The following is a 15674-nucleotide window of genomic DNA, read 5'->3' as shown; positions in this document are numbered from 1 at the left end:
GTATATTGTTTCCTCAAGATCACCCTGCAAAAACGCTGTAACAGCATCCAACTGTTCGATATCTAAATCGAATTGAACAGCGATTGATAGTAAATATCGAATTGAACTATAGCGTACTACAGGTGAGTATGTTTCTGGAAAATCAATGCCAGGTTTTTGGGAGCAACCTTTAATAACCAAACGGACTTTATATTTAACGATTTTTCCATCACCATCTCGTTTCCTCTTAAAACCCCATTTATTTTTTATTGGCTTTATGTTTGGTGGTATCTCTACTAAATTCCATGAGTTATTGTCCATTATAGATTCATACTATTCATGGCTTGCCTCCACTGTTTCGCTTCGACATCATTGAGGGCCTCTTCTACAGTTAATGGTCATCAACGCCACTGACCTCCACTAAATATAAATGGTAATCAGTCATATTGATTGGCTTCGGAATACGTGATGAACGTCTAACTGTGCCATCACTATTTGATGAATTTATCTGGTTAAATGCACTGCCATCACTATCTGTTGTGCCATCAGGTTCATAAAATTCAGCAGAATCATCACTTTCGTTATCCGTTGTGGAATGGTTACTTTCTTCATTCGTACTATTACTCGTCTCAGCTGTTTCATTCCGCACATATCTCATGCCATCACTGGTACCATATTCAATGATATTGCCATCACTTTGTATTTCAACGTATTGTTTATAAAAACAACCCTCATTGTTTGAAGTCTCAACATTATTAAAGCAGAATTCATCTTCAAACAATACAACGTCTCGACTTTTTATGAGACAAAAAGTGTTGGGATCAATAAGACGGTATCCTTTTGTGTCGTCACAATAGCCAGTGAAGATGCACTCTTTTGATTTTGCGTCCCATTTTCGCTTTTTTTTCCTTTGGCACATGACAAATAGCGCGACATCCAAATACTCGGAGATGAGATACATCAGTTTTAACGCCGCTCCAAAGTTGTTGAGCTATATTTTTTGCAATTGCGGCAGAAACGGCGCGATTGACAACATGAACGGCATTTGCAGCAGCTTCAGCCCAGAACTTCTTTGGCAAATTGGCATGTAACAACATACAGTGCGCCCGCTCCACTATTGTGCGGTTTGTTCGTTCCGCGACGCCGTTCTGTTGAGGGCTGTATGGTACCGTGGTTTGATGTTGTATTGCACTCTTTTTCAAAATAGCCAATAGCTGCCTGTTGCAATACTCGTTGCCGTTGTCTGTACGCAAGCATTTTATATGTTTACCAGTCTCATTCTCTACTCTGTCCTTGAACTGTTCAAATAATGCTGGTACCTCCGTTTTTGCCTGCAAAAAATATACAAAAACTTTGTGACTATAGTCATCTATAAATGTCAGAAAGTACTTAGCTCCATTTATTGACGATTCCTCCATCGGTCCACACAGATCGGAATGTGTGAGCTCAAGTATTTCACCAGATCTGCTTTCGGACGTTTTAAATGGTTTTCTGGACATTTTCCCTTTTAAACACGATGTACAGGGTTTTGTATTTTCTTGCCGTGACGTCTCCATTTTCATACCATCGACTTGTTTTTCTGTCCTCTTCATGTCAGCTATGTTTAAGTGGCCCATTCTCGAATGCTAAATAGCAACGTCGTTTGTGCTGGCTACCATACACATATGATTGGTGTTGCATTCCAATTTAAACATATTGCTTTCAAGCTTAGCTTTGGCAAAAACCTTGCCATCTTTTACTATCTCACATTTGTCATTTAGAAACTTCACTGTGTAGCCTCTTTTGCTGATTTGACTCACGGATAACAGATTTACGGTCAAATTTGGGACATAAAGAACATCGTGAATTGTCATATCAGTACTTTTACCATTCACATCCAGACTGATTTTTATATTGCCAATGCCTTCAACAGTCAATTTCTCTCTGTTGGCCACAAAAATCTCATTCACGGTTGATCTTCGGATCTCACTAAACCATTCTTTACGAATTGACATGTGCAAACTTGCACCAGAGTCAATAATCCAATCCTTCTCATTTATGGCACCTGCTGCATAAACCGTACAAAATCCGTGTTCTTTTTTATTTCCTGGCTTCTTTTTTAAACAATCGGCTGCTATGTGGCCAATACGATTACAATTATAACATCGTATTTTTTTCTTGTGATTCTTCTTCTTCTCTGCTGCAAAAAATGCGCCGTCGTTGTTATTAGACTGTTTTATATCTTGAAGAAGTTTGGTTTTAATGGAATCACAGGAAATCTTGACTCCGGAACTCTCTATGCCCATAATCATTGGAGCATATTCTTCGGGAAGACCCGCCAGAAGAAGAGTTCCCACCCACTCGTCACTGACAGGCATGTCCACTTCTTTTAGTTTATGAGCCGTAGATACGATTTGACTTACATATTCCTCTATACTCGCACACGATGAGAAATTCGTTGTAATGAGTTGACGCAACAATCCAACTCTACGTGTAAGTCCGGAATCTTGAAAGACAGACTTAAGCTTGTCCCATACCTCCTTTGATGTCTCCGCATCCTCAATATGAACATAATTTATTTTGTTCACCAACAAAATAATTTTTGTCTTCGCCTTCATGTCTACCTTTGGGTCGATGCCAGTTGTGGGATACTTTCCCTGGACAGTGTCCCACAGCTATTCATGCTGCAACAGATTTTTAGCAGCAAACGCCCATGTTGTGTAGTTCTCACGACCAATTATAAAAATTTGTGGATGCAGCCATCGTTTTCTTCCAACAACTATTTATAACTCTTTTTACTTTTAAAACAAAACTATTGAGCGCAATCTGGGCCCATAACCTCTTGTGATTGCGAAATAAAACACGGATAGTTTTGCTTGATGTACTTTATTGTTGAAGGGTTATAAAAAGAAGAAATGATATGATATGTAACGGAAGTTCTTATTTGATCAAAAAGATAACGTCAAAAAGCATACAATGTAAAGCTGACAGTATTGCCAGATTTTCTTATTTCAACAAGCACATATGAAATTCATTCCACACATCTAACCGGATTATTCAAACAGCGCATTACACTAGTTTACACTGAAAGTGTACACTTGATGAGAGTCGACTTTGATCTGCTGAATTCGAAAAAAAATGTTTAACAAATTTTTATGGAACAGTTTTTGAGATTTGCAAACTTGCCTATCAGGCAACGACCCGGAGTGATATCTGACGTCTTGAGCACACTAACATATCTGGTGTGCGATTTAAATGGGCCTATATTTGCTTGCAATTCTTCCATCGGACATTTGCCATCATAACAGCCTTCTCACGCAGTAAATAATCAACAAAGTAATGACACTTTTTTACAAGTCTGTGCTCGGCTGCTGCCAAAATAGCAGTGGTGTTTTATCAGAGTTTTATTTTTTCTATGAGTGTAGCACGTGTGGGATATTTTTATGCAAATCAAACTGATATTCATAAAGTTTATTTGAGGTCTCTAACAGCGTTGACAATTTAGCTTTTTTCCCGCTAGATTTGGCTTTTTTTGAAGACGTTTAGCGGGAAAAAATGCATTTAGCTTTTAGCTTTTTTCTGGCTTTTTTTCATCACCCTTTTAGCTATTTTTGGCCTTTTTTATTTTCGACATGTTCCTATTGAAATATGGATAAAACTTCGTTTTTATGTAAGTCTTGCTGCAAGAATAAGGGTCTCCGCATATTTCAAAGCTCAATTTAAGCCTTAATAATTATTCCAGCCATTATGTTGTAAAGTTTTTTCCTAGTATTCATAAAAGTTATCGTAAAATATCTAATATTACCATACAAACTATCTACTATTACCATACAATCTACTATTACCATACAAATTCCTTATATAAACTGTCAGTAAATTATTAGGAATAATAGCATTTGACTCGTTTATCCTTTTTATGTTATTATAATACGTATTCTAAAGTTATTATGATATTACTAAATTAAAATAGTAGATGCGAATTGCTTTGTACACTGAAAAAATATTGTCATTGGTTATAATAGCATTTGTGAATTTCTCTTATATGTTTTCCTCCAAAAGTCCAAAAGCCGATAAAATCCTTTTGTCCTTATAGTTAAATGATTCAACTTCAAAATGGGTATCTTTTCATGAAAGAAGGCTAGGGTCAATTCTAAAAAATTCTTAAAATTCATTAAAAAGTCTTTAAATTTGTGGAGTTTTTGTATCTTGACCACAAACCAAAATAGCGGTCAAAAATAGAAGAGGTTTTTCAACATTTTATTTTAAAAACGTATACACAGAATAATTTTTACTTAAAGTCGAGTCTGAATTAAATTTAAGTTGCTGTTAGCACGTTTTTAAAGCACTGTGATAGCTCATGAAGAAAAAGCTGAAAAAACGAATAAATTCAAATTTGACTCTGAATCAATACCAAAATCATAAGTGTACAAAATCTTTGGAAGCGAACATAGAAATAATTAAGGAAATAAAGTTTTGAATGTGGTATTATTTTTTTAACATCAAAAACAATGCAATAAAAAAAATTCGTAGTGATAGGATCAAAACAAATCTGCTATTTATTAATGGAATGGATTTACATTTACGAAAATTGGACAACAATAGGTTTGTATGGGAAATTTTCGAATAAAAGTTATTCAGTATAAACTTGCAAGACAGTTAGAATGGGTTTTATTTTCTTGGGTAATATTAGGAGAAGTGTATACGTTCACGAATTTATCATTAATTCAGTTAAAACGAAATATATTGATATTTTCTAATGCAGTTCTATGTGACATTGGACTTGTTGATGATTAACCAGCTGCTTATTGCTATTCCTAGTAATAAAAAAGCTTTTATTTACTATTTAGGACTTCCAGTAAAAATTTGTGATAGTAATCAAAATGTATCGAGTACGCAAACAGAGCTAATATGACTTAGATTTTCTTACCGTCTCACAGAAATGGAAATAAAATGAATACAATTAAAATAATATGCATTTTAAGTGAAATAAAGCCTTTAAGTTTGTTAAATTTCAATCAAAAATGTGACTTTTGATACAAAAAAAATTAGCTTTTTTTCTAGCTATTTTTTACAATTTGTTAGCTTTTTTGGCTAGTTTTTTGGACAAATCTAGCGGTTTTTGGTGAAACAATTCTGGCAACGCTGGTCTCTAATGTATTTAATTGAAAATGTGACAAAACATCCATACATTATACACCGAAAAAAGTAAACTGTTTTATAGTAAGAATGAACTACCTCATACGAAAATTAAGCAAAATTGTACTCCATATTTTGGGATTTCCACAAAACGTTGTTAAAAGTAAAGAAAAAATCGTTGGTGCCAAATCACGACCATTGCAACTATACAGTAATTCATTCTTACTATATTTGGGAATCTTACACCCAAAAAAATTTTGTTATTCATAATAGCAAAAATGTTTGCTAAAATAGCAGTTTTTGTTTGCTGAAAAAGGGACAGCAACATATGTTAGTTGAAACAAACATTTTTAGTTGAAACAAACATTTTTTACAGCTACAATAGCAAACAAATGCTGCTGAATTTGCAAACGTGTTTGCTAATCGTTTTTGACAAACATCGCTGCTAAAGTAGCAAACTGCGTTAGTTGAAATAGCTAACATTTTTGTGCTATAACAACTACAAATGTTTGTTGTCCCAGTAACAAAATTTGTAGTTTTTAACGATATGTTGAAATGGAACCCGTAAATCACTTAATACTATAACTTCTACATTTATTAAATGTGTGAAATAAATTGAATTCCATCAAAGTATTGGAGGTTGGGTTGAATTGTTGTCCAGAATTTATTTACTTTGTTTTTCTTCTTTCGCCTTATACACGCGGATAAAACATAACAATGTTAAGACAATCTGTAATGAAAAGTAATTTCATCTCCTGAATTCGAAAATAGAGGTTAAAAATTTTTTAATAAAGCAGTTTCTGAGATATCCTTATACTTTTATAAGGATATCTCAGAAACATGACATGACAAAAATTTTATTTTGTAAACTATTTATACCCTTCACCACTACTGTGGTACAGGGTATAATAAGTTTGTGCATTTGTATGTAACGCCAAGAAGGAAAAGTCTGATACCCATCGTTTAGTATACCGATCGTCTTAAAATTAAATTCTGAGTCGATTTAGCGATGTCCGTCTGTCTGTCCGTCCGTCTGTCTGTCTGTTCATGTATTTTTGTGCGCAAAGTACAGGTCGCAGTTTAAGTCCGATCGTCCTCAAATTTGGCATAAAGTCGTTTTTTGGGACAAAGACAATCGCTATTGATTTTGGAAAAAATCGGTTCAGATTTAGATATAGCTCCCATATATATCTTTCGCCCGATATGGACTAATATGGTCCTAAAAGCCAGAGTTTTGGCCCAATTTGGTTGAAATTTTGCACAGGGAGTAGATTTAGCATTGTGGCTATGCGTGCCAAATTTGGTTGAAATCGATTCAGTTTTAGATATAGCTCCCATATATATATTTCGCCCGATATGCACTTATATGGACCCAGAAGCCAGAGTTTTATCCCGATTAGCTTGAAATTTTGCAAAAGGAGTACAATTGGTAGTATAGTCATGTGTGCCAAATTTGATTGAAATCGGTTCAGATTTAGATATAGTTTACATATATATTTTTCGCCCGATATGGACTTATATGGCCCCAGAAGCCAGAGTTTTGGCCCAATTTGGTTGACATTTTGGTTGATTTAGATATAGTTCCCATATATATGTTTTTCTGATTTCGACAAAAATGGTCAAAATACCAACATTTTTCTTGTAAAATCGTAAAAGTGACTCTAATCTTCCTAAACTTGTAATACATAAACTTTTGCGAAGTTTCCTTAAAATTGCGTCAGATTTAAATGTTTCCCATATTTTTTTACTAACATTGTGTTCCACCCTAGTGCATTAGCCGACTTAAATTTTGAGTCTATAGATTTTGTAAAAGTCTATCAAATTCTATCCAAATCGAGTGATATTTAAATGTATGCATTTGGGACAAACCTTTATATATAGCACCCAACACATTTGAGGGATGTGATATGGTATCGAAAATTTAGATCTACAGAGTGGTGCAGGGTATAATATAGTCGGCCCCGCCCGACTTTAGACTTTCCTTACTTGTTTTATTTATAGGAATTATATTGAACGATGTCATCAAAGTTGACCAATAGAATAGGTGCTTTTAGCAAAAAATCAAATTGATTCATACTAAAAGCATACATTATTCTCTTAAGGCCGTGGCATTATTTAGCAACGTTGTAATGTTATTCTGGTTTTAATACTCACATTTAAGGTGAAATTTGCCAATTGTGATACATTCGGGTACAGTTTAGGTTAGCTATAGTGGCAGCCCGTTATTTCAGGTTCCCTTTGACTATTTAGTCCATTATGATACAGCAGTGTTAAACTTCTTTCTTGTCACTGAGTGCCACCCGATTCCAAGTAGGAAGCTCAAAGACAAGGAATCTCCTTTTTATAGCCGAGCCTGAACATAATTTCCCATTGCGATGAAAATTTTAGAGTAGCTTTGAAACACTCAGAAATGTCACTATCATTACAAAACTTTATGGTGTTTGTTGGAAACTAGGTTTGAATCCATAACCGACGGTTGCTCCCATATATCCATTGTACGACGGTTGCTCCCATATATCAATGTATAATAGGTTTATGATCGTTATTTCTTCGATCTTCACCAACTAATTCCGACGAGGGATATCGTGATCTTGTAGGTGTCAAATAGGACCTAGCGATATACCGCTTGAAAGATAATTGGTCCATCGGGTTGTTATTTGCACACGCCACGCATTACTAACTCCTAAATCTATAATATATGTAAAAATAGGCCACCACCACCTCCTCTTATGGACACTATAAAGGCTAATGGATTGCTCCATTCGATTTACACCTCCCATGCCGTGGTTGTAATTGACAAAGAGTATTGGAATTAGGAAGTCCACCTTCTGCCTCCGATTCTTGTACAGTGTTGCATGTGATTTTTAATTCTTCCCACCAAATCTTATGAAAACCCCCCTAAAAAAGTGTCCCGAATTTCGTGAAAAATCCGGTAGTGATACACTTAAAAAATTAACCCTATACTGCCCAATCCCTCCTTTAGGCGGGTTTCATTAAATCAGGAAGCATAGATTATTCGCCAAAATTGTAGGCGCAAAATTATGAGAACAAAACAATCTTAACTTGTTTTTAATTGTGTCAAATATTAAAAATGCCCTTTCAACAGAAGTGTTTGAAAAATATAACGAAAATAACGATATTGCATACTTGCTTGTATGTAAAATTCATGCCAGAATTGTTCCGAATTTGGTCGAGAATATCTCCACTTTCCCCCAAAAAAATGTTACCCCTAAAAATCCCCCTAAACCTGAAAAACCACCTAAATTTGGGGGAAGACCCCCAACCTGGCAACACTGTCCTTGTACCACCTAGTGGATGTATATGAGCAAGATGAAATGAAGTGAAAATTGGTTTCAGATATATAATACAATTTATTACTAATTTACCCATCGTCCCCAAAAGGGGACGGTCCGATAAAACATTACCTGGTAGTAAAATTTTAAACTTTTATATTACAATAAACTTACTAGTTTTATCTACACACAATCGAGCTATTATTATATGCGAAGAATTATAGATTTTAGATCACTTGGTACACGTAAAACAATTGGAAGTATTTTACGAAAATTATTCGAATATGACACTTGTTTTTCAAATGCGACCACATGTCTTTGTTTAGAGATCAGATGCAGTATAAAGGTGTCATAAGTGTATTTACAATTACAAAAATAACGGGTAGCTCATACCCAATAAACACAGGATGAGCGTTTTTCAAATGCAACAACTTTTCAGTTTGAGGGTATATATAATTTTCAACATAAATTCAACTTGACTTGAAATAGCTCATCTTCAATACATCTTCAATTTTTTTGCGAATTACTCCCAATTTGCCAAAATGTTGACGAAATCTTTGAAAAGGTGTTGAAGATAATATGAGAAAACTTTGACAAAACACTACCCTAAAATGCAACGAAAAAACAATGTGGTTTTCAATACTTATTTGGGCAACGAAGTTCGTGGTCAATTGCAAGAAATAAAAAAAGGAAAAATTTAGACAAATAACCAAATAGTTTATAAAAATAGGTAAGTGAAAATAAAAAATGAAATAAAACTTTAAGGAAGTCACTAAATGTATATCTCTTTGCAGAAAACTAAAATTATGGATTCTACGTTCTTGAAAACATTAAAAAGCTAACCGATGAAAAAATGGTGGACAATTAACTGGAACTGCTTCAAACAGTTTATAATAATTGGTAAGTCAATATGAAAAATTAAATCAACACTTTAAATAAGTCACTAAATTTAAATCTCTTTGCAGAAAACTAAGATCTTTGGATGCTACATTCTTGCAAACATTAAGAAGCTGACCAATGAAAAATGAGTGGCTTATCGACAAGAAAAAGTTTCCAGAAACATTACAAGTGCAACCTATTAAAATTGTTAAAAACAACAAATTATTGATATCAACAACTTCTGAATGAAAATGTGCATCACATCGTCAGTTTAATTCATATGCTATTATCAGTTTAAAATGGATATTTTGTGAATTCCTTCTGCTGGAAATCAATTCTAGCATGCGGTCCAGTACGTTCCTAATTTCAAATTGCCCGCATGTTAATAAAAGGAAAGAAATCGAATTATCAATGCAAAAGTGTTTACTAATAATGTTTAAGATATTTAAAGTTTTGTTGTTTGTTTGCTTTTTTTTGTTTTTTTTTTCTTATTTGTTGATATGTTTAATAAGATTATTATTTATTAATTGGTATTGCAGTGTATTATGTAGTGTAGTGTATTATTATATATTTTATTTTGATGAAAATGAATAAATTATAAAGGGTGATTTGTTAAGAGCTTGATAACTTTTTAAAAAAAAAAAAAACGCCTAAAATTTGCAAAATCTCATCGGTTCTTTATTTGAAACGTTAGATTGGTCCATGACATTTACTTTTTGAAGATAATTTCATTTAAATGTTGACCGCGGCTGCGTCTTAGGTGGTCCATTCGGAAAGTCCAATTTTGGGCAACTTTTTCGAGCATTTCGGCCGGAATAGCCCGAATTTCTTCGGAAATGTTGTCTTCCAAAGCTGGAATAGTTGCTGGCTTATTTCTGTAGACTTTAGACTTGACGTAGCCCCACAAAAAATAGTCTAAAGGCGTCAAATCGCATGATCTTGGTGGCCAACTTACCGGTCCATTTCTTGAGATGAATTGTTCTCCGAAGTTTTCCCTCAAAATGGCCATAGAATCGCGAGCTGTGTGGCATGTAGCGCCATCTTGTTGAAACCACATGTCAACCAAGTTCAGTTCTTCCATTTTTGGCAACAAAAAGTTTGTTAGCATCGAACGATAGCGATCGCCATTCACCGTAACGTTGCGTCCAACAGCATCTTTGAAAAAATACGGTCCAATGATTCCACCAGCGTACAAACCACACCAAACAGTGCATTTTTCGGGATGCATGGGCAGTTCTTGAACGGCTTCTGGTTGCTCTTCACTCCAAATGCGGCAATTTTGCTTATTTACGTAGCCATTCAACCAGAAATGAGCCTCATCGCTGAACAAAATTTGTCGATAAAAAAGCGGATTTTCTGCCAACTTTTCTAGTAATAAAATTCAATGATTTGCAAGCGTTGCTCGTTAGTAAGTCTATTCATGATGAAATGTCAAAGCATACTGAGCATCTTTCTCTTTGACACCATGTCTGAAATCCCACGTGATCTGTCAAATACTAATGCATGAAAATCCTAACCTCAAAAGAATCACCCTTTACAAAATTCATAGAATTTTGGCTGTGACTTTCAATTTGAAGTGGGGATATCATTCATACAAATTTAGGTTGAAAAGTATTTGCAACGATGTTAATTTTGAATTTGACTCGCATCGAAAATTGTTTGACAAATTATTGAGTAGCGATGCATTTCAATTTGAGGATAACACTTGAGATATTATTGCTAATGTGTTGAATTTCACTGTTGAGGGTAATGTCTGTTTTTTGTTGAGAACGCGATTTTCTCAACAATTTCTCAACTTGAATATTACCCTAATCCTTTGAAAAATTGTTTAAATTTAGCATTTTTCAAACGTTTGTGTTTATTGGGTAGTTGTATGCAGGGTTGCCATTGTCCGATCGGACCAAAATTTGTTCAAAAAATGATTAATTTTTAAATTTGGTCCGATGGTCGGACCAAATGGAATTTAGTCAATTTTCGTAAAATCGCCAATTTTTTAAAAATTTGTTATAGAGATAAAATTTTGACAAATTTTTCTGTAGGAATAAAATTTGGACAAAAATTTCTGTAGAAATATATTTTTAACAAAATTTTCTTTAGAAATAAAATTTTGCCAAAATTTTGTACAGAAATAAACTTAAAAAAATTAATAGATACAAAATTATGCAAAAATTTTGTACAGGAAGAAAAGCTTGTAAAAATTTCATATAGAAATACAATTTTGACAAAATTTTTTTAAAAATAAAATTTTGACAAAATTTTCTATAGGAATAAAATTTTAACAATATTTTCTATAAAATAAAATGTTGACAAAACTTTCTATAGAAATAAAATTTTGACATAATTTTCTATGGAAATAAAATGTTGACAAAATTTTCTATAGAAATAAAATGTTGACAAAATTTTGTATAGAAATAAAATTTTGATTAAAATTTCTACAGAAATAAAATTTTGACGAAATTTTCTATAGAAATAAAATTTTGACAAATTTTTCTATAGAAATAAAATTTTGACAAAATTTTCTATAGAAATAAATAGATATGAAAATTTTGAATAGAAATAAAACGTTGTTTCTATCGAATAAAATTGTGGAAAATTTTTAACTATTAACGGCCATTTTCATGTAGCTTCGTTAGGCATTAACTGCCAGTTAACAGAAAGTAAATTGCAAATATCTTCTCTCCGGTTAACTTTAACTGAAATTTTTTCGTTAGTTAAGTTCCTAACTGGCCTATGGAATATAAAGGCAGGATGACAGCTTCGTCTATAATACGGTTTAAAAGTTGGTTAGTTAACGGAACACTAACGGAGCTTTATGAAAATGTGGATAAATGATATTAATTTAATTTTGAAAAATGGTCCGCTGGTACGAATTTTGGTCCAATTTTGGAAAAATGTTGGTCCAAAATAAAAATTAATTGTGGCAACGCTGGTTGTATGGCTTTAAACTCATATAGGGACAGAGAATGGTAATGGGTTAATTGATTGCGTTTTCTACTTCAATAAAATTTTTAAAAAAAAAAAAACGCCTAAAATTTGCAAAATCTCATCGGTTCTTTATTTGAAACGTTAGATTGGTCCATGACATTTACTTTTTGAAGATAATTTCATTTAAATGTTGACCGCGGCTGCGTCTTAGGTGGTCCATTCGGAAAGTCCAATTTTGGGCAACTTTTTCGAGCATTTCGGCCGGAATAGCCCGAATTTCTTCGGAAATGTTGTCTTCCAAAGCTGGAATAGTTGCTGGCTTATTTCTGTAGACTTTAGACTTGACGTAGCCCCACAAAAAATAGTCTAAAGGCGTCAAATCGCATGATCTTGGTGGCCAACTTACCGGTCCATTTCTTGAGATGAATTGTTCTCCGAAGTTTTCCCTCAAAATGGCCATAGAATCGCGAGCTGTGTGGCATGTAGCGCCATCTTGTTGAAACCACATGTCAACCAAGTTCAGTTCTTCCATTTTTGGCAACAAAAAGTTTGTTAGCATCGAACGATAGCGATCGCCATTCACCGTAACGTTGCGTCCAACAGCATCTTTGAAAAAATACGGTCCAATGATTCCACCAGCGTACAAACCACACCAAACAGTGCATTTTTCGGGATGCATGGGCAGTTCTTGAACGGCTTCTGGTTGCTCTTCACTCCAAATGCGGCAATTTTGCTTATTTACGTAGCCATTCAACCAGAAATGAGCCTCATCGCTGAACAAAATTTGTCGATAAAAAAGCGGATTTTCTGCCAACTTTTCTAGTAATAAAATTCAATGATTTGCAAGCGTTGCTCGTTAGTAAGTCTATTCATGATGAAATGTCAAAGCATACTGAGCATCTTTCTCTTTGACACCATGTCTGAAATCCCACGTGATCTGTCAAATACTAATGCATGAAAATCCTAACCTCAAAAGAATCACCCTTTACAAAATTCATAGAATTTTGGCTGTGACTTTCAATTTGAAGTGGGGATATCATTCATACAAATTTAGGTTGAAAAGTATTTGCAACGATGTTAATTTTGAATTTGACTCGCATCGAAAATTGTTTGACAAATTATTGAGTAGCGATGCATTTCAATTTGAGGATAACACTTGAGATATTATTGCTAATGTGTTGAATTTCACTGTTGAGGGTAATGTCTGTTTTTTGTTGAGAACGCGATTTTCTCAACAATTTCTCAACTTGAATATTACCCTAATCCTTTGAAAAATTGTTTAAATTTAGCATTTTTCAAACGTTTGTGTTTATTGGGTAGTTGTATGCAGGGTTGCCATTGTCCGATCGGACCAAAATTTGTTCAAAAAATGATTAATTTTTAAATTTGGTCCGATGGTCGGACCAAATGGAATTTAGTCAATTTTCGTAAAATCGCCAATTTTTTAAAAATTTGTTATAGAGATAAAATTTTGACAAATTTTTCTGTAGGAATAAAATTTGGACAAAAATTTCTGTAGAAATATATTTTTAACAAAATTTTCTTTAGAAATAAAATTTTGCCAAAATTTTGTACAGAAATAAACTTAAAAAAATTAATAGATACAAAATTATGCAAAAATTTTGTACAGGAAGAAAAGCTTGTAAAAATTTCATATAGAAATACAATTTTGACAAAATTTTTTTAAAAATAAAATTTTGACAAAATTTTCTATAGGAATAAAATTTTAACAATATTTTCTATAAAATAAAATGTTGACAAAACTTTCTATAGAAATAAAATTTTGACATAATTTTCTATGGAAATAAAATGTTGACAAAATTTTCTATAGAAATAAAATGTTGACAAAATTTTGTATAGAAATAAAATTTTGATTAAAATTTCTACAGAAATAAAATTTTGACGAAATTTTCTATAGAAATAAAATTTTGACAAATTTTTCTATAGAAATAAAATTTTGACAAAATTTTCTATAGAAATAAATAGATATGAAAATTTTGAATAGAAATAAAACGTTGTTTCTATCGAATAAAATTGTGGAAAATTTTTAACTATTAACGGCCATTTTCATGTAGCTTCGTTAGGCATTAACTGCCAGTTAACAGAAAGTAAATTGCAAATATCTTCTCTCCGGTTAACTTTAACTGAAATTTTTTCGTTAGTTAAGTTCCTAACTGGCCTATGGAATATAAAGGCAGGATGACAGCTTCGTCTATAATACGGTTTAAAAGTTGGTTAGTTAACGGAACACTAACGGAGCTTTATGAAAATGTGGATAAATGATATTAATTTAATTTTGAAAAATGGTCCGCTGGTACGAATTTTGGTCCAATTTTGGAAAAATGTTGGTCCAAAATAAAAATTAATTGTGGCAACGCTGGTTGTATGGCTTTAAACTCATATAGGGACAGAGAATGGTAATGGGTTAATTGATTGCGTTTTCTACTTCAATAAAATTTTTAATTGGAAATATTTTCAAAAGCTGTAATAATTGAATGATTTTTTCTTTTAGGTAATATTGTTTTGGCCGATATCATCGATTCTGACTCTTGGCGACTTTGGCCTGCTGGAGACAAACGTCTAATGGTCGATAAGGATGTCTATCGCAAATTAGTTACTGTTACCGATGAGTCTCTGGACACAGTAAAACGTAACTACATATGGACGAGTGAACAATTGAAGGACATTATACCAAAAAATGATCACCTTGTGGTAATCATGATGGGAAGTGCTTCCGATAAAGCTCATTGCGAAAAGATCGCTGACTATTGTAAAATGTTTGGATTAAATGCGGAATTGCGCGTTACATCAGCTCACAAAGCTCCCGAAGAGACCTTGCGTGTAATGCGTGAATACGAGAGTGTCATGAGCAATCTGGTATTTATTGCTGTGGCTGGCCGGTCCAATGGCTTGGGACCCGTGCTTTCGGGTAGTACTACATATCCTGTTATTAATTGTCCTCCAGTTAAAGCAGAAAATATGCAAGTTGACGTTTGGTCCAGTTTAAATGTTCCTTCCGGTTTAGGCTGTCCAACAGTTTTGTATCCAGAAGCGGCTGCCCTCCATGCAGCCCAAATATTGGGTCTTCACAATTACTTGATTTGGGCGAAATTGCGTACAAAACAGATGCATAACTTCATTACATTGAAGAAGGGCGACCAAGAAGTTCGCGGTGTTCGCAATGCCTAATTTCTTTCTTTTACCATGGGTCTATTATTCAATGTGCCATTAAAATCATGTGTTAAAAATTTTACAATTTTTGTTAGTATATTTAGCATATGCATGTACTAACACATAACACTTGTTCCCACATAGTGTATGTATAGAACAGTTTTGTTTGTTTTATTTTTTTTTTTTTTCAAAAATGAAATTATATCGTTTATATTCGAATAAAAATGCATACTGAAAAATACTTTTTTGAAAGGTCTTCAAATTGATTGAGAAGTTCAATTGTAGAGGAGTTTAAAACAATAATTTTAAAAA

The 15674-nt window shown here is 33.3% G+C and overlaps 1 protein-coding gene across 1 annotated transcript in view; it reads left to right on the top strand.

Annotated features, from left to right (window-relative positions):
• Positions 1–15603, top strand: part of Paics (PAICS bifunctional enzyme) — a 40623-nt gene extending 25020 nt beyond the window's left edge. Inside the window, exon 6 of the mRNA XM_075302323.1 lies at positions 14704–15603. Coding sequence (XP_075158438.1) covers positions 14704–15380 — 677 coding nt within the window. The 3' untranslated portion in view covers positions 15381–15603. The remainder of the gene's footprint in view (positions 1–14703) is intronic.
• Positions 15604–15674: the final 71 nt, after the last annotated feature.

This window comes from Haematobia irritans, chromosome 3, assembly GCF_050003625.1.
Source record: "Haematobia irritans isolate KBUSLIRL chromosome 3, ASM5000362v1, whole genome shotgun sequence".
Classification (NCBI taxonomy): Eukaryota; Metazoa; Arthropoda; class Insecta; order Diptera; family Muscidae; genus Haematobia; species Haematobia irritans.
Note: the sequence above shows the minus strand (reverse complement) of the source record. Positions and strands in the feature narration are given on the sequence as shown.